The 19,718-nt window shown below is 43.4% G+C and overlaps 1 protein-coding gene across 2 annotated transcripts; it reads left to right on the top strand.

The window, feature by feature from the left end:
• Window positions 1-836: 836 nt before the first annotated feature.
• ezh2 (enhancer of zeste 2 polycomb repressive complex 2 subunit) lies at window positions 837-15,523 on the top strand. Of its 2 annotated transcripts, none has more exons than XM_085763145.1 (19): window positions 837-1,247; window positions 3,695-3,824; window positions 4,055-4,183; window positions 4,283-4,402; window positions 4,528-4,648; window positions 5,101-5,280; window positions 6,623-6,728; window positions 7,132-7,295; window positions 7,654-7,751; window positions 8,577-8,838; window positions 9,622-9,788; window positions 9,936-10,071; window positions 10,190-10,315; window positions 10,410-10,588; window positions 10,731-10,826; window positions 11,994-12,075; window positions 12,966-13,046; window positions 13,133-13,217; window positions 15,176-15,523. In XM_085763145.1, exons 1-19 carry the CDS (start codon window positions 946-948, stop codon window positions 15,234-15,236), a joined length of 2,625 nt encoding a protein of 874 aa, XP_085619271.1. In that variant the 5' UTR covers window positions 837-945; the 3' UTR covers window positions 15,237-15,523. The 2 variants fall into 2 exon arrangements, with proteins under 2 accessions (XP_085619271.1, XP_085619272.1); XM_085763146.1 differs by having other exon boundaries at window positions 1,039-1,442.
• Window positions 15,524-19,718: the final 4,195 nt, after the last annotated feature.

The raw sequence follows: 19,718 nt of genomic DNA, 5'->3' as shown, positions 1-19,718 counted from the left end.
TTTTTTATTGACAGGAGTCTACATAAGAGGTACGACGTTTGAGACATAGCCTAACTGAGGTGGCACTGATTTTGATCTTTTTTCACAATAAGAGGTGAATGTCAGTGATCTAGATTAGATCTAAATGTGCTGAAATTTAATGGGCGATAACAAATTACTGATAATAACAAAAATCCGTTGCACCCGTATCCACTTCATAAAGATAATTTCTCAATGTCTTTTGTGTGCCGATAAATAAATGGAACTAATACCTCATGAATATGTTTTCCCTATGTTATATTTCCGTGGGTCGTGAATGCAACACGACGCTGTCAGCCAATGACTTGATAGAAGGGGCGGTGCTTGATAAACTCGCCGACCCTTGCCCTTGCCGGACACAGAATTGTATTCATTCAACAAACTCTCTCGGTTCACATCCTTCGCATGTGTTTTCTGAACAAACTGGCGCTTTTGTGGCTTTTATTTTACCGCTAAAACATCGGAGCCGTGAGGTCAAGATTTGTCGCCCGCGCTCGTGCCCCACTGCCCCCACCTGAGCTGTCAGCAGAGCTGGAGGCAGGTGGAGGAGGCACAACCTGTTTATTGAGACTCTGCCGAGGTGACAGGGTTTGTTCGAGCACGACTCAAAGAAAACAAATGGGGCCATGTTTCTCCACCTGTCCGTGAAATGAACAAAATGCTGTCAGCTAGAAATACATGTTTGACTTAACCCGAGTAGCACAATGTTTACAGTTCACCGACACGATTCTGACAACTGACATACCTTCCCGACACTGGTAGATAGGGGGAAAATAAGTAAGGGTGTTTGAACTGCCGCTGTAAAACAAACTGCTCAGTTTTTATATTTTTATTTCGTTGACAGATGAGAGAACAAAGAAGACCTATCCACATGTCCCCGTTACAGGGCCCCCACCTCAGCCTTAAGTCCCATTGGCTAGCGCCTAGATGCAGCCCAACCTGTCGCGTTTCACGACACTGAGAAAAACTAACGTCAGCTTCTGTGATTGGCTCAAACATTTGGCGCCTCTTGAATCTGCTGCAGCCGTAGTGGGCGGTGAGTGTGAGACGGTGAGCAGTTTGAACCGTAGCAGCGCCGAGGCGGAAACATTGAAATTGTCACAAAAAATAGACAAGGAAGGCAGTGTGAAATTAAACATTGTCATTCCCACCCAAAACGCGCTGCCACCGGTGCTGAAGCCAGGTCCAGAGTGGGGGGAACAGCGGCTTGTTGTGTTTGCAGACTCTGGGTACGTAAAGCCGGTGTAGCGCAAAGTGAGTCGCTCCCTCCTCCTGGGCTAACTGCTAACTAGCCGACGAGCTAACGTTACAGCTAGCCGGAACACGAAGCGAGCTAATCCCGAACAACAAAGGACGACTTCGCCTGTGTTTGTCATATCGATCCCGAATAACTCCATTGAATGAGGACTGAGCCTCCTGTGCAGGTGAGGGAAGCTGTCAGTGCCGGTGTTTTTGTTTTAAGCTCTTTTGTCGCGATTCAAATGGCCCGGGTTTGATCTTGATGCTTTATGGATGTGCCTCAATCTTTGTTAACTAACCAACTGTTAGCTAGCTCGCCGGGGTTTCGTGCCAAATTTTGTATTAGTCTATGAGAAATGGTTCCTCAACTTTATCGGCGTAGCTCCAGGGAGGGAAACATTTATGACAGAGTGTGTAGACCAAGATTTGTGAACGAGACACTTTCCCCTGTAATTTAGACCAGGGTGAATCGGTCTGTTTGCGAGGGGAAATCCTTTTTTTTTTAGAAAGGGGGAGGAAGGGGGGTATACAAAGTTGGCACGACACCAGCAAGCTATCGTTAGCTGCGGGTTTGCTGGTTATTTGTAGCCAGTCCGTCCAGTTGTTGTCTACCTAACGTAACCACCGTCTGGACGGAGTCAAACATTTTGTTGCTTGTATTGAACAGTTGCGTTGTTGTGTGGTTGAAGTGTATTATAGTTTGGTTGAGAAAAGTGTTTGAAAGTAAGGGCATACATTTACTGTTCAGCTCAACACTCAAAGGTATTCAGTTTACTAAGATATTAAACAGTGAAAGCACATCCACACACTATTGAGAAGCTTAAACCATCGATTGTTGTTTGATTAAATAAAATACCAAAATATTAAGGTTTAAAGAAAATCTCTTCCCATTGAGTATTTAGTGGTACATTTGACTGCAGTACCCTTCCACCAGATGTCTGTGTGAGGGCCACGCTTGTAACCAAACTTGTAATTTTACCTTCATGAAAGTTTTCACATTCATGTTTGTTGAGACTGTTTTGGAGCTGTCAAGACCTAATAATATTCTGCCCACCCTTTTATATCAGTTAGAGCAGACTAGATATTAGGTATTTCTGTAAAATCTTCTTTGCAGGAAGAGTGTAATAATGTAACATGTTTACATCTGCTGAAACTCTGTTCTCATGTTATTGTACCTGCTCCTCGTCATAAAGAGTCTGTGATTGGAAGATTAAAATGTGGCAAAATGTGTTGTTCCAGGACAAATCTCTACATGTCACAATGTGACACACAGTTTACCAGGATGTTTCCATGACAGCTGTCTGCCATGTCTAATTGAAAGAAAGAGCTTAGAGTCAGGCCAGGCAGGCTGGGAGGCAGCGGCTCACTGACTCCCAGGGTGGTAGATGGATCTTGACGCGACACATGAACAAACAACTGTTGCAGTTTACATAAAGAACAAAAGACAACACTTCCTGTTCAACTTCCCTGACGGCAGATTTGGCAAAGGGGTCAGGAAAATCCTGTCACCTGCACCTGAACCATTTTCAATGTCAAAGTACAAAGAAGTAAGAACTAAGTACAGGGTGATTTTCATATACTATATGAAAATTGCCCTGTACTTGAAATTATTGTTCTTATCTCCTCTTTCAGTCTGCTCCTTTATCTAAATCACATCACATATTTCTTTAGATTTAATAGAGAAACCAAAATTAGTCTGATTATCAAACTCTTTTTTTTTACATGATTTGAGGCAATTACACTTAAGTGTACCAGACTTCAGACATGTGCTCACATTTAACCTAAATTATTTTACAAAATGGCAAGAAAAACTCTTGTACCTCGTCCAAAAGATTCAACATATTCAGTTTCTAAATATGAACACAATAGAGATTTTGAGAGGTAATTCGTCCCTACCCAAACAAAGTTGTTAATGCCTAGTCACAGATGCTGCATAAACACTTATTACTCTATACTTTGTTAAACCAAAGAAAGATATCAATAATACATTTTATTTAGTAGTTGGTGTTGTGCTGTTCAACTCCATAATGTAACGATAAGAAGTTGAATGATGGTTGGTTTCCAAAGAATCAGTGTAGTCAATCAGCATGTGAGTTTTGCAACACATTTCAATCAGAATCCTTTTGTCCCCCGCCATCTCCCGTTTAAAAGGTCAGTGACAACACAGGTTGCTCGGCTGTAGAGGCTCGCTCCAGTGAAATAGGAGGCAGTTTATTTTGTATATACTTAGTTAGTCCTTTGAGGTGTGTTTTGTTCCCAAGCAGAAAGTGTCTGGACAGTCTCAAATGTTTCAGCTTTGAATCTACATGAGAAGCTTGACAAAAAAGAGCTAATGAGAAGCAGGGCTGCAGGCGGTCACGTTGTTGTTGTCACCCCCACAAGTCCCGGTGAAGAGTGAAAACATGTGGTGCATAAACCTTCTCTCCCTTCTGTGTAGCTGCAGGTTGATCATGGTGCTCACAGGGAAGCGCTCGGAGAAAGGTCCTGCCTGCTGGAAGAGGAGGGCGAAGTCTGAATACATGAGGCTTCGGCAGCTCAAGCGCTTCAGGCGGGCTGATGAGGTCAAGGTAAAGTCCACACATTGCTAATGTTTTGGGGAAGTCGGCTCAAATCCAACAAAGCAGTCCAGTCTTTTTCTATTGTTCTATTTGTTTGTATCTGTGTGAGCTACTGTTTGTCAGTGTGTGCTTTAGTAGGGATCCTCAAGTGATCTGTGTTGGTGGGGAACGACCTCACCAGCTTTTTTTTGTGTGTGTGTTGAGTTTGAGTTGATTCAAATGTATTTGAACTCTTTCAGAGCATGTTCAACACCAACCGTCAGAAAATCAAGGAGCGCACCGACATTTTGAATCAAGAGTGGCAAACCAGGCGAATCCAGCCTGTTCACATCATGACGTCTGTCGGCTCTTTAAGAGGAACAAGAGAGGTTGGTGGATTAACTGTGTCCTCTCTGCACTGATCTGTCAGTCAAGTTCTTGTGAAGTGTAGAGGAAGAGTCCTAACTCTTCTCTGTGTTGCTCTTCAGTGTACAGTGGACAGCGGTTTCTCCGAGTTCCCCAGGCAGGTCATCCCCCTGAAGACGCTCAACGCCGTGGCCTCGGTCCCAGTCATGTACTCGTGGTCACCACTGCAGCAGAACTTCATGGTGTGTATCAACTTTTGGGAAATATAGTGAATTGATAGTGTCAATGTTTTATAAATGCTTAACAGTACCTGTCAACGGTTTGGACAGTTTTAACTGTGTGTGTGTGTGAACTGTTTTATCACCAGGTGGAGGATGAGACGGTGCTTCATAACATCCCATATATGGGAGATGAGATTCTGGATCAGGATGGCACCTTCATAGAAGAGCTCATTAAGAACTATGATGGCAAAGTGCATGGAGACAGAGGTGAGTCAGTTGACGCTGGGGGAAACAATACAGGTTGCTGTACGGAATATAATGAGGAGAGCTTCTCACTGGTCGAAAATGTATCATCAGTTTTACTACAGATAAAGTTTTGCTGCACTCAAAGAAACCTATATCGTGTTGATGGGTATTCAGCAAAAAAAACAAACGGTGTTTTCAACATGTAAAGAGAGTGAGAAAAAGAGTTTTAGGAAGTCCAGTTTGAGTGTCATTCAGTTAAAAACATGTGAGATCCCAAAACACTGCAGTGATTATAATCGGTGATCATTTTACTAACCCGCATGAAAAATGTGAGTCAAACAGTCAAATGACACTGTTGTAAAGTAATCAACCAGATGGTGACGCGCTGCATTGTGACAAACTGGACAATGAAAGACGGAGAGGCATGTCACTGTTCTCTGTGAAGACTTCTGATACGTGTTTGTGTGGCGCAGAGTGCGGCTTCATCAACGACGAGATCTTTGTGGAGTTGGTCAACGCTCTGTCCCAGTACAGCGACAACGAGGACGAGGAGGAGGAGGAAGAGCAGGACTTCAAGGTGGAGAAGATGGAGATCTGTGACGGCAAGGAGCACCCAGAGGACCCCCGCAAGGACGGGCTCCTGAACAACGAGAGTGAGTCTGTCACTGAGATCCAGTCACACACTCTAATATTTCGTTGGACCGGCTTTAGCTTTGATTACAGCACGCATTTGCTGTGGCATCGTTTCAGTAAGCTTCTGCAATGTCACAACATTTATTTCCGTCCAGAGTTGCATTAATTTTTCAAAGATTCTCAACAGGGTTCAGGTCTGAACTCTGTTGTCCCATTGAACCACATTTCTTTTAATTTTAGTAGTCTCAGCAATCTCCTTAGATGTTTTATTTGCTTGATGCAAACCAATAATTTGACTCCTCTGAAACAGATGAACATGGGTGGACCCCAGGAAGATAGTGGCTGTTGTGCAGCTGCTAATGGGGATCCAATTAAAATAAACAAATAAACATCTTTTCCACGACCACAGGATGTGTCTTCTCTTCTGACATGGTTGTTTAAGAAATGAGACTGCATCAGTTAGGGTTAGATAAGTTGAAACATAGCTGAAACATAATCATCCATACAGTAATTATCAATGGGAGGCTCCTATCTATTAGCTTAGTTTAATCCAAGTGGTGACTTTTTTTTGGAACAGGCTGTGTACATCAGTGCCTCCCAACAGCTGCAGCTCTTGGTCACATATTGTTTTGGATAGATTCTTTCAAGGCTGGATTATAAATTGCTGAGGCGAAGTGGGCAACTACACTGAGCTCTCATGTTTAGCGTGTGGGAGAGTGTTTGTGGTAATTGCATTAACTGAGCAGAACAAACATGGCCTTAAGGTACTTTTCTCAGTTTTGCCTAATCTTAATGTAAAATGTGGTGCAATCTTAAGACCTTGAGAAATTTGCATTTCATTTTCCTCTCTCACCCTGTGCTCAAGGGCACAGTAGTGCGGGAATCTGGCCCTGCATCTTTTCCTGGAGTGTCTGAAATGGACAGAAATCAAAGCACACTTGTTTTGATTACAAACACTCAGATAATCCTGTGAGATCACACAGAACTTGATCTGCGTTTTCACAGACAACCAGAATGAAGTCAGACCAGAAGACTTGACAGGAAACGTAGAGTTTGCAGCTGAGTTAAATGTTCAGATCCTTTGGCTGACTGTAATTTTGTGTCTAGCGTGTTATTAAGGTGTGGTTAGAAAGTTTTGGTGTCTTATGTGAAAACTGGGAAACTTTAAAAGGATTTAATTCAATTCAGTATTTTCCATTCACCATTAGGAGTCAGTCTGTTGTTGATGAAAGAATAAACGGTAGTAGGAAGACTAGAGTAACGGTTCCTCTTTGCTCACGCCTGTATCAGGTCTTTTGAGACCTGGATGACTGACACTCACTGACCTGGTTGTTGTGTCTGTGCCCCGTGTGTCGTCTGCAGGCCGAACCAGCAACGACAGCAGCAAGAAGTTTCCCTCCGACAAGATCTTTGAAGCCATCTCCTCCATGTTCCCCGACAAGGGCTCCACCGAAGAGCTCAAAGAAAAGTTAGTGGTTTGTTTGTACGTCAATCAATAGCTAGTCATGAATTTCAGTTTATTTAATTCATTCAATTCAACAGAAATGAGGGGTCATGTGGAGTCCATATGTCACAGGGAGGGGTTTAAAAGCACATGTTTTTATCTAAAATAGTTTATAAAACATTGATTGTTCTGCGTACAGCTCTGGGATGAGTCATGAGTCGCCTTTATCCTCTCAGTCTGTTTATTCTCTAAGCATAGAACAGGAGGAGCAATGATGGGCTTGATTGATAGGATGCATTATGGTCTTTGTATTTGAAAACTGTAGAAACTGTAGAAACCTTGGTGAGTGCATGTGCATCCCAGGAAGATCCCGCTCAGCTCATGACTGACAGCTCTCAACCTTGATGTGGATGTGTGTGTGTTTCAGGTACAAGGAGTTGACAGAGCAGCAGCTGCCCGGCGCTCTGCCACCCGAGTGCACACCAAACATCGACGGTCCCAACGCCCGCTCGGTGCAGCGCGAACAGAGCCTGCACTCCTTCCACACTCTGTTCTGCAGACGCTGCTTCAAATACGACTGCTTCCTCCACCGTGAGTACAAACTCCTCTCAGACAGCCGGCAATAACACAGAGACTTTTAATCAGGAAACGTTATTAACTTACTAAAGCAAGCGTGCACTGAGAGCTTTACAAAGCTCTGCACTTCAAGAGAAAACACTGCATGATTAGAGCCGCCTTGTAAAAAGCGTGCCACAAACAGACATTTGGCTTTGTTAATAGACTTGAGTTAATTGACTGCACATTTGGATAGTTTTTTTTCCTGTTTTTGGAAGAGATTTAGACAGAAACTGTGCTCTGTAGAATCTGACCATGTGTGAAACTTTGAGATTCAACTGGCTCCTCCAAAGGCCTGAGAAAACTCATCTCCTCTGATTCCTGTCTCCTTCAGCTTTCCATGCAACTCCAAACACCTACAAGCGCAAGAACCTGGAGAACCTGGTGGAGAGTAAACCCTGTGGCATCGACTGCCACATGTACCTGGTGCAGGTGAGTCCACTGATGTCAGATGAATTGTGTAGATTCTATCTTTGTATTAGGTCACAGCAGTGGAAGAGGTTTATTTGAGTTTGAAAAAATGAAGAAACATACTTCTCGCGTGTAATTAAAGGTGTTCAGAAATGGCCGTTTGTCCTGTTTGTCTCGCCTCCTACTACGAGTTTCCACGAGTTGCCGCGCAAGTTTACCCGAGTTAGGAAAACAAATTTGATTGGTTGTCATAGCGGGCGGGATATTCAATGTTTGGTGCGAGACCGAGCTTGGTGTGTGTGTGTGTGTGTGTGTCTCAGACGTTTGATTGACGGATAACGGATCCAATATCAGTGGCTGATGAATCGTGAGCAACGTGACGCATAATTCATGTGCCTGCATTATCCAATGTGGAAAAAAAATACCACACTTTTATCCCAGATTTAATCAAAAATAGAATTTTGCCCAAAGTTCGTGCTACATCGTCTGATAGATGAGTTATTACACTAATGTTAAGACCCATAGTGGAATCAAATTTTTTTCTTTTCTGTACACCTTTAAAGTTCTGACCAGTCTCTGTTTTTTCAATCAAATAGTTTTTTGAATTTTTTTTCTATTTCTATCTTAAATGTGAGAATTTGATGTTTGTTCTTGTCACACATGATGGTAAACATGAATCTTTTCGTCTTTGGTTTGAGGGAAGTTGCAACTGGCATTTTCTCATTTTTATTGATTTAAAAGAAAAAGAAATTAACCAGAAAACAATCTGCCCATGTAGTGATGACTGAAATTAGTCTTTAACTACAGCTCTAATTAACTGACACTGTGGTACGGTGGTTTACTCAGGAAGGGATGGTGAGGGAGTACCCTGCGGGCGTGGTGGCGGAGCGGCCCAAGACGCCTTCCAAACGCATAGTGGGCAGGCGCCGAGGACGACTGCCCAACAGCAACAGCAACAGCAGCAGCCGGCCCAGCACCCCCACCGTTTCCTCGGAAACCAAAGACACAGACAGCGAACGCGAGGGCAGCAAAGATGACGACCGGGACAACGAGCGAGACAACGACAAAGACGACGAAGACAAGAAGGACGAGAACACCAGCAGCTCAGGTACGATCTCTCTCTCAGTCATGATGAGTCGGCGGCTCCTTCGCTGTCTGTCAGCCCTGCAAACTTGAACCTGAGTCACCATGACTACCATCAGAAAATATATTCATAATCAACTTGGTCTCTGAGCTGTGGCAAAGTCACACATTTAGTTCCTGAGGTTCGTGGCTCATACACCCACAGTCAGGGTTCCCACGGTGTCCTGGAAAACATGGAAAATGGTTGACCAATTTTCCAGTCATGGGAAACACATGGAAATGGAGAAAAAAATCAAATGATTTATCACAGTGACATCAGCTACCAGAGCTCTGTTTGACTTTTTCAGACCCTGCTATCGACTTCTTTTCCAAAGAAAACTAGAGACTTTGAGTTGATGAGTGTTTCTAGTGTTGGACGGTGATCATGAGGGTTTTCTCTGCTGAGTGACAGACAGAGGAGCAGCAGAGCTGTTATGGGTGTAGTTTAAAAACAAAACAACATGTTTACACTGCTTAGAAATTGACAAATTTATCATAGAACAGAGAGATTATTTCATGGAGAAGTTAGAGCCATAGACTGCACCTCTTTAAATCAGACTTCTGGGGGTGAGAGAGGAATAAACATAGAAACAATCATTTACAAAATAAGTTACAACTGTGGAAAAGAAAATTTCTCCACAGCATGAATGGGACGGGGGCTGTATTAGTGTATGTCTGTCAGACTGTAGCAGCTGGAAATGTCCTGGAAAATGATTTCAAGAAAAGAGTGGGAACCCTGACAGTGGAAAATGATTGTGTGTGTGTGCAGAGGGTAACTCCCGGTGTCAGACTCCAGTGAAGATGAAGCTGTCTGATGAGGCTGAAGCTGTGGAGTGGAGCGGAGCCGAAGCCTCTCTGTTCAGGGTTCTCATCGGGACCTACTATGATAACTACTGCGCCATCGCTCGGCTCATCGGCACCAAGACCTGCAGACAGGTGAGCTGTCGTGAAGTCTGACACTTGACAGCAGCTTATTGTCTTTCTGTCAGACTTGCAGTTTCTCTAGAACAACCTGTAAACAAAGACAAGTGCTTTGTTTTGTTGAGGACACACAGTCTAACATGTTATCTTGACTATCTTCAGGTGTATGAGTTCAGAGTGAAGGAGTCCAGCATCATTGCTCGGGCTCCTGCTGAAGACGAGGACACGCCGCCAAGAAAGAAGAAGAGGAAACACAGATTGTGGGCGACTCACTGCAGGAAGATCCAGCTGAAGAAAGGTCAGAGGTCACCCAGTCTGTTAAAGCTCCAGGAATCCTGCGTTAACCCGGTAAAATGCAGAAATCCACGGATTTGAAAACAAATATCAACCACAGTGTCTTGTGCATCCCCGTACAGATGGCTCGTCCAATCACGTGTATAATTACCAGCCATGTGACCACCCACGGCAGCCCTGTGACTCCTCCTGTCCCTGCATCACCGCTCAAAACTTCTGTGAAAAGTTCTGCCAGTGCAGCTCTGAGTGTAAGAACACACACATACGTCATACTACGAAAACACTTAAATCACTCTGCTGTGTCTAATATTTCCACATCAATGTCCCGCTTGATGGATGCAGGTCAGAACCGTTTCCCGGGTTGTCGGTGCAAAGCCCAATGTAACACCAAGCAGTGCCCCTGCTACTTGGCAGTGAGGGAGTGTGACCCCGACCTCTGCCTGACCTGCGGCGCCGCAGACCACTGGGACAGCAAGAATGTGTCCTGCAAGAACTGCTCCATACAGAGAGGAGCCAAGAAGGTGACACATTCCCACACAAACCCTAGGAGTTCTGGCAGCAGCTTTTTACTGAACAAACATCTTCATGTCCAGCAGGAAAATATACACAAACACAAACACACTGTCAGCTCAGACACTAAATGTCTCCTCCCTGTGTCTGCAGCACCTGCTGCTGGCTCCATCAGACGTGGCAGGTTGGGGCATCTTCATCAAAGAGCCAGTCCAGAAAAACGAGTTCATCTCTGAGTACTGTGGAGAGGTAAGACTTCACTGTTTCTGTCTCCTGGCTGCAGACAAAGAGGAACTATGCAAGTCCCGTCTCTTCTCCTCTGTGTTGCTAACCCTCCTCTCCTCCATGTGCATTTGTTTACAACGAATCCGGTGAGAAATTCATCAATATAGCGATAGATAACATTATACATCATATACAATGTTACAATGTGTATCTGTTTCGTCTTATCTGTCACAAACAAGAGATTATGGGTTACGGGGTGCGTTTGTGTGGCGGTGCTGTAGAGACGAGAGCTGGGACACCGGGTCGGAGGCTCTGATCTTACAGGGTTGGTTTTCAGCCAAGAGACGCTAGGTGGAAGTCAGAGAGCCTCCATTCTCCCTGGAACTAGTCATTGATTTAACCAGCACAATTACTCCGAAGCTGTTTAATGAAGGTATAAATATAGCATCGTTAAGCTACAAATCCTGCATAGTTCCTCTTTAAAGAAAAATTCAGATGGAAAGTTTCTGATATCTGACACCTGTCAGCCACAGAACAGCTGTGGATTCATCGTCGATCTTCATTTGATCTGTACAGCTCCGTCATTCAGGGTGTATTCAGACCTGGCTCGTTTGGAGCAGCTGTTCCGAAACGGGAAGCGTTTAACCTCAAAGATCAGTTTGTTTGGGCAGATGTGAACATAGCGATTGCGCTGGGATGCAGGATAAAACAAGAGATCACCAAGGAGCGGTGGTCTGGTCTCGGCTCGCTTCCATTCGAGCCCTGGAGGTTTCGTCTGCAGTGAGAATGTAATCAACTGAGCAACCGATACAACTGACCCATGGCATTCGTTTACGACTTTGGACTTTGGACCATGGGGGACTGTTACCATGCGAACGCAAACAACCCAAAAGAAAAACGCAACAACTGTATTGTTTTAGCCCCTGAATCAGAACAAAGCAAACGAGCCACATGTCTGAATACTGAATTCACCCTTAGACTCTATTTTATTCTTGCTGCTTGTTTGCACTTTTGACGGAACAAAATTGAGATTGTTTAGATGCACTCTCTTTCTGTCCTTTATAAGTTTATAAAGTGTAAAAAAAAACAAGAAGAAAAGGCTTCTTCAACAGGAGACAATAATGTCTCAAAAACTATTTTTAATAATTCAAATCTGTGTATGAAAATAACGCGTGACCTGTGTGTTTGCAGATAATCTCTCAGGATGAAGCAGACCGCAGAGGCAAGGTCTATGACAAGTACATGTGCAGCTTCCTCTTCAACCTCAACAATGGTACAACACACACACAATTCAATGAGGTTTTCTTGTCAATCTGGTGTTTTTATCTTAGGAAGTTTTTGGTTTTCAGGCTCTTAAAGTGGTACAGTGCTTCAGGATGGACGTATGGAAGTAGTAAATAACCCTGAATCAATAAATTAAAACATCAGGCCTGTATACAGCGACGTTGTTTGATACACATCCTGATGCATTAAAATTATTAAATGATCTGATGATTAAACTCACTACACTCAACCACATCTCAGGGATACTTCCACCTGCAGAAACCACTGGACTTGATAAAGACGAAATCAGAACAATAGAGTTCCTGCAACATAAAAGATCTGTTGCTCATTCACCAACTGCTTCTGATTGAGACGTTTTCACTGTTGTCTACTGCACCTCTCTCTCTCTCTGGTGTGTTGGAGGGTTGGCCAGCGCTTTCACACACATGGAAGCACTGTACAACACACACACACAGTTACAATTGAGGACAGAACATTTTAAAGTAAGAGTGATTGGCTGCATAAGAAAATTAGAAAGTAAAGGAGTTTAGGAATTCTGTTACCTCTTCTTTTCTCTCTATAAAATAACAAAAAATAGTTGATCTAAGGACCACATCTGTAATGGTAAAACCTTAACATACACATCTGGGTGTCAGTCAGAAGAGACCATGTCCTGTCTAGCTGCTGTTCCACACTTGATATCTTTAACTTAACACTTCAGAGACACAATACCCTGTTTGAGGTTTGAGTTTTTATTTAGTTTAGTTTTTTCTATTTTAAAATACAATGCATTTCCAGAGTTTAAGAGTAATTGTATTAAATGACTCTGGTCTCTACCATGATGGAGCAGCCTGTGTCTGAGTTTCCCTCCAGCTCCTCACTCTTTTCTTTTCTCTTCAGACTTTGTTGTCGACGCCACGAGGAAAGGCAACAAGATCCGCTTTGCCAACCACTCTGTCAATCCTAACTGCTATGCAAAAGGTAAGAAGAGGAAGGTGATGATGATGGTGTGGCTCCACAGTCACAGTCTCTGCCTCTGTGCTCACTCAGCTGTGTGTGTTCTGTAGTGATGATGGTGAACGGGGATCACAGGATAGGGATCTTTGCCAAGAGAGCCATCCAGACCGGAGAGGAGCTCTTCTTCGACTACAGGTCAGTAAGACAAGAAAGACTGAACCAACTCACTTCATCTGTCACACTCCTCACAGCACTGAGGGAAATAATTCATCTGTATTAACCTGTTTCCTTGATCTTAGGCTGATGTCATCAGTCGTCTTGTTTTCAGGCAGTTTAAATCTTAAAGATTCAATTTACTGACATGGAAATTCACTAATCATTGTAGCAAAAAAAAAAGTACAGAATGATGTAGAAAATGTAGTACAGCTCTGTGGAAATAAAAGGCAAGTTTATATATGAATTAAGACATTTACTTTCACATGCTCCCTCAGTCCCAGAGTCCTTACTTTTGCCAATAGCTTAAAATGACAGGACAAGGACATCATTTCTCACTAAAACCAAGTCATGTTCCCTGCACTTATTAGCAGCGCCGTCGTATAGGGGGGAAAGGTGATGACAATTATAAGGGCCCACAGCCCGCTGGGGCCCACACACTGCCCCCAGTATCCTCTATGACAAAATGATTATGCATACACTGAACTATATTCATACGAATGAATCTGAATTAAAACAAAGCCACAAGTCATACAATATTTTAATTTTAATCATTTCAATAACCCCCCTAACCCCTTCTTAAAAAATGGTTTGGTCCACACAGCGGTTCGTTCTTCCCGTTAATATACATCCATGGTTCTTCCTCCTCGGAAAAAAGTGAGCGTGAGCGAACTCCAGGGATGGCCCCCAAAAAGCATAAGTCTGGACACCAGAAAAGAGTTGAGAAGGAGGCCAGGAGTAGGAGCAGCAGAGCAGGGGCCCAGGATATCAAAAACTTTTTTACTAAGAATGGTGAGAGTAAAACTACCGAGGGTGGCTGAATCAATTTGCCTACTTGTTCATTCAATGCCTGTAACATTACGCTACCTTTGACGGGCGCAGGCTGGAGCCTCGCTGTCACCTGGCCGCGCCACACTCTGGACAAGTCGCCAGTTCATTAAAGAGCGACGGTTCCTAGAGTAGCTATAACTAAACGTTACTAATTTGGAGGCTACTACAGTGTGTGTGACTGTTTCACACTGTCACTGGCACTGACAGTGCTCCAGTATGCGCCCACTCAGAGGTTGCATTGAATTGTATTATGACGCATTCAAGTTCCACTCAGTAATTATGAGTATCTGACGAAGGTCAGTTACGTTATCATGTGTTCAATGTGGTCTTGTAAAATGTGTTATGGTGGGACATTTGAATAGCCTAAATACAAAAAAGTTAAATGTTCAAAGATTTGTTGTTGTTGTTTGTTTTTCATAGCAATATAAAATAAAATACACCATAATAGCTGACAACAACATAGTAAAAAAAAAAATATATATATATATATATATATATATATATATTTGAGTAATGCTACATATTTACCTGTAGATTTCTTGAGCCAGGACACTTTGTTTTTTTGCATATCAGTGCTTGATTGTTAAATACAATAAAATACCCACTACCTATTTGTTGAGGGGTTAATTGAAAATGTATTTGCAATCAGAGGTGTAATAGAATAGACAACTTATAATACATCATTTATATAATAATACTGTGATTTTGCTAAGTCGTTAATCGTAAAAAAGGAAACAAATTGGGTGTATTACACCAGACACCATCAAGAACACTGAAAAACAAGAAAATCGAAGGTGGCAATGAATACGGTAGAGGGGCCCACACCGATATTCTTTCAGGGGGCCCAGAATTCCTAGCAACTGCCCTGCTTATTAGTGAAAATTAGTTAATTAAAAATTAGTTAACATCGGCGTCTATCGGGTGACTTTTGGCCGATAAACGATTATTCTCTAATGGCTATAATCAGCCCATTAATCGGTGTGGCCATAGTAGGAACAAGGTAACCTACCCTACTAGGGCCACACCGATTAATGAGAGTTTTGATGTAACACAAACATGCAGATTTAACCTAGGCTTGAACTGAAGGACATTCACTTGGTGTGTTTCAGGTACAGCCAGGCTGATGCTCTGAAGTACGTCGGGATCGAGCGGGAGCTGGAGATCGCCTGACTCAGACTTCTACCTCCTGTGGATTAGCAACACAAAGGCCTTACACACAAACACAAACAAACACACCTTCACTTCAGGAAATCCAGACGACTTGTCAAGATTCTAGAAAGCTTCAGGAAAACTGGGAATATTTGAAGCAGAATTTTGTTGCTGTTTTTTTAAACACTTTTCATATCTGTTTCTCTTTTTTGTGTGATTTTTTTTTTTTCTTCTGTCAACAAATCTTCCTCTTCTGTCGGGCCGGGAGCTTTGGCTTCATAAATCTTCCCTCAGCCGAAGGTGCAGAGTTGCAGACCACCTCCAAACTGACTGGTTTTTAAGATATCTGTACATTACGTGTACTGTAGTGTGTGAACACAAACCCGTGACTGTCTGTGTAACAACTGGCTTTTCAATTCAAGCTTCAGGGACCAAAATCCTCCTCCACCAGCCACTTTACACAACTGACTGCACTCTGTTTGTACCGGCTCCGTGTGCCGCCACCTGTGCGCCAGGTGTGTGTGTTTTTCTACAGTGTAAACTAAACAAGACTCAGTCAGAGCCACATCAGTGTCTCTGTACAACAGGAGAGCGTCCACAGAGCAGCAACACCACATCCAGCTGAGGCACCTGTAGTTGAAGCTCAGTTAGTCAGACACAGCTCTGCTGTTCTGCTTCGCTCTCAGAGCTTTGTCGGCCGCAGCAGACAGATGTTCTTAGAGAAACAGCTGGAGACGAAGCCTCCAGCAACTGAAGAGTTTCCCCTCAGGAGCTGAAAGAGAGGCAGGATCAGCTGACACAAACACCACTCCACAGGTTTCAGCAAGACAAAAACATTCAGATTCTTGGAGAATATGACCCGTAGGTTGATCAGTGTGAACGGATTTCAACCTGAGGTTTATACACAATGATATGTTGAAACCTGGCGAGAACAAACAATGTGTTTGTAAAGTAAATATATTCAAACACATCAAGCCTTTTTAAATCAAAGTCAGGATTTAGTTTAATCCTCCTGCAGGAAACGGTAGAGATAAGAAATGAAAACCAATGAGTCCCAGAGTCGTGTTGGTCAGGTCAGCTGTCCACAGCCAGAGATTCAGCTCAGAGACGGGAATCGCTGATGATCTAAACTCACAGGTGCTCAAGTTAAAATATCACAACATCATGTAATCAGCTCCACTTCCTGTTTTCTCTGCTGGATCCAGACTCAGAACTCGTTCCACAGATCATTTCCTGGGTTTAACATGTGAACTTGTTTTCAGACATGAACTCCCTCATGTAGGAGGAGCAGCTGGAAACCATGTGATCAAATCTGAGAATTGATAATGACGTACAGTAAAGGGGGGGGAAACAGGAAATGAGAAGCAACGATCGCGGTGCCTTCACAGCAGACAGGAAACCCTGTAAATCCCAGCACTGGAAAGGTCAGCCTGTGTTAGTTGGGTTCCCCTGCAGCTGGATGTGGTTCTGCTCTGTGACGCTGCTCCTGCTTCAGGTGCTAACGCCTCAGAAGCCAGCACACCTCCACCACGGCAGGAAGCTCTGCAGACTTAGACGTCTGACACGCGTCTGCTCGTGGTGGACGGTTCCTGAACATCTGCAGCGGCGCCTCCGTCACACTCGACCAAACCCAGACTGATGCTAACGAAGGTTTTCCTGACTCGGTTCAGATCTCCCTCAGCAGCACTGTGCTCCACTCATCCTCCGGTCCAGGTCGTCCTGTCCTCACATCAGGACGTTGTCGTCTGTCGTTCAGCCGGAACTCGTAAGCGTAGAGACCACAGTTGTTTGTCGTCACATTTGAAGCTCTGGCTGATGTTTTAAGGCTGTTAGTGTAGACGCTCAGTCTGCATCTTTGATCTGGCTGCTTCCTAAATCTCTCCTTTTTATAATTAGAAGAAACATCCAGAAATAACATTCAGGTAGTTTCTCAGCTGAAGGACAAACTGTGTCGTATTTGTAGATAAGTGTCCGTTTTTTAATATCGGCTCATCTCAGCTCGTTCTTTCAATTACAGTTGATTTGTTGTTTGGCCTGTGGAGTGTCAAAAAAATCCTAATTAATTATCAGAATTATTAACAAGTTTTCTGTGTATGGCCAAAAGCTCAGGAACAAAGTTTAAAATGAACTCCAAGCTGAAATTCATTCGGTTATTTTTCTCCTCAGATAATGTCACATTTTTCGTTATTGCTATATATATATATAAAGTTTTTTCCTCTCCTAAGAATTATCAGGATTATTCAGATGAATCAAAAATTACCGGCTTGCGTTAATGATTCAGAGCTGCAGCGAACAGTTCATCTGTAGATTGTTGAGCTGAGTGATCAATAACTTGTCTTCAGATATTTAGTTTGGTCCAACACACAGAGGCTGGAGATGTTTCTGTGTAACAGGTGAGAAGCTGCTCACTGACCTGGAGTCTGTCTGCTGGTGAGTCAAGCACAGTGAAGAGCGACGGGAAAACTTTCTCTGAAACCCGTCACACCCCCTCTCTCTGCTGTGCCTTGAATCCCCGACGGATCGCTCACCGATCAGCTGAGAAACAGTCGACTGTCAATCAGCTGATCGGTGGTGACCGACTGATGACATCCTAATGGGTGCCGCCCCCCCCCCCCTCCTCCTGGTGTGTGCTGTGTCCGTCACAGGGCCTCATGTTACTGTGCTGCCTCGTCCATGTGATGTCCAATCAGTGTGATGTAACGAGCATTCCTCTTGTGAAATAAGCCTTTTAATAACGTACCAACAATCACACTTTGACTCTCGTATCTTCTCTGATGTGAACTCTGGTGCTTGCGAAGATGCCACAGACTCTCAGCCTGGCGTCTGACCGACTTGAAGCAATACCAGCCTCCTCTTTCTGCCCCGCCCCCCTGATCTTCCTCCTGAGGAGAGGAGACCCTCCTCTTCATCTCCACCTGTAATTTATTACAACCTCCACAGAGACGGAGCGAGGGACGTCTCGTGCTGTTGCTTCGTCTGTAGTTGATGAAAGACTCTGGGTGCTTCACCTGCGGGTTCCTACACGTCCTGAAATGTTGTGGAAAATCAGCTCCAGATGGGAAGAGATGTTTTTAACTGTTCGTTCAGATTGTGTGACATTTATGTGCATGAAAAGAAATGGTAAATATGACGTCCTGGTGACCCCAATGTGTGAATCTCTCAAACAGAAATGTCTAGGAGCCCCTTTTTTTTTTTATTGTTTGATCACAAACCTTCACTGCTGATTATAATGAGCCTTCTCATGTCTCTGACTTCCTCAGTGTTGATGCATTGTTTGTCGCTGCAGCTGCATTTAAAGATCCTGCAAACTAGTGATTAGAGTTGAGGTTTGGCAGCAGCTCACAGACTCCTGGCTGTCTGTGACTGGAGGCAGGGCAGCTGAGTCCTAACCTAAAGCCTCCAGGTCTGAAAGTGTCACCACTTTCCTTTCGCTCAAAACAACAGCAAATGGGAGATGATTTGATTGATTGTTAAAACAGGAAATCGAATCCAGTGTTACCCCGCCCCCCTCCCTGCAGGTTATTTATGGTTTCAAACATCTGCCTGCGTTAACCCTTCACTCCTCCTTGTTAAACCAGGACCACTCTTTCCTCCGATGACACAGGTGCTGATTTTGTAATGTTTACAGGGATTTTTGTTGTTCAAAGTGATGCAGAATTAAAATATTCTAAATATCTGGGTTTGTGGTGTTAATTTCTTCCATTTGTTCTAACAGGCTCAGACACTTTGAGGATGAAGGTGGTGTCACTATTGTTCTTCAGGTTCCCAGATTCACATTCAGGTTCACAGATTCCCACACTGAACCAATGTCACAGAACTGTTAGTGCAGATGATCATGATCAGCATCGATCCTTCCACTTGATAACAAGTCAACAAGAAAACCCAAACATTCACCCTGTGCAGCTGAACTGTTTCCTTGTATAAAAAAAAGTAGCTTTGATGATTTCTGAAGGACTCTTGTGTTTGAATGACAGCAAACGTGTCATTAATTTGTTTTAACACTAAGTAAAGCTGGAAACTTCTGCTTCAGTTGGTAAAATTCAGTTTGTTTTCAACTGATTTTCAATTGTGTTAAACAGCAATCAATTCATCCAGCCTCTTTGGTGTTTGACAGGAGCTACAGTCTCTTGTCATTCATTTAAATACTTGTAAAGGAGGACTGTTGGTTATGACAGTTGACTGAATCTAAGTTTGTAGACCCTTAAAAATGTACATTGAGTTTATCAATCCTATCCTGACAACAACAAAAAAAGTCATCTATTCAGGCACAGATTTGTAATTTGAAGGTGAACTACATTTTATTTTTGCAGAGTATCAGAATAGATTTTCAAAGTCTTCCAGAAATATTGTCCCTCTTATTCTGGATGATCCATTATTGTCGAGTAGTTTCCCCTCAGTAGAGAACAGCTCCAAACAAAACTGAAGAAGCTGAGCAGCTGGTTTTTAAAAGCTGTGGGAAGATGAACGACTGTCAGAGTCTTTTCTGATGGAAAACTCTGGGGC

The sequence above is a fragment of the Trachurus japonicus genome, chromosome 20, assembly GCF_045865225.1.
Source record: "Trachurus japonicus isolate A0001 chromosome 20, Traja_1.0".
In the NCBI taxonomy this organism is placed as follows: Eukaryota; Metazoa; Chordata; class Actinopteri; order Carangiformes; family Carangidae; genus Trachurus; species Trachurus japonicus.
The sequence above is the reverse complement of the archived record's forward strand: the minus strand, read 5'-3'. Positions and strand labels throughout refer to the sequence as shown.

Bases quoted from the DNA above. Each gene is read 5' to 3' on its own strand.
- ezh2 (XM_085763145.1), top strand. From the start codon at position 946: ATGCAGCCCAACCTGTCGCGTTTCACGACACTGAGAAAAACTAACGTC. The intron at 4,649-5,100 runs GTGAGTCAGTTG...TGTGTGGCGCAG, and splicing joins CAAAGTGCATGGAGACAGAG to AGTGCGGCTTCATCAACGAC. The intron at 10,827-11,993 runs GTAAGACTTCAC...GTGTGTTTGCAG, and splicing joins TCTCTGAGTACTGTGGAGAG to ATAATCTCTCAGGATGAAGC.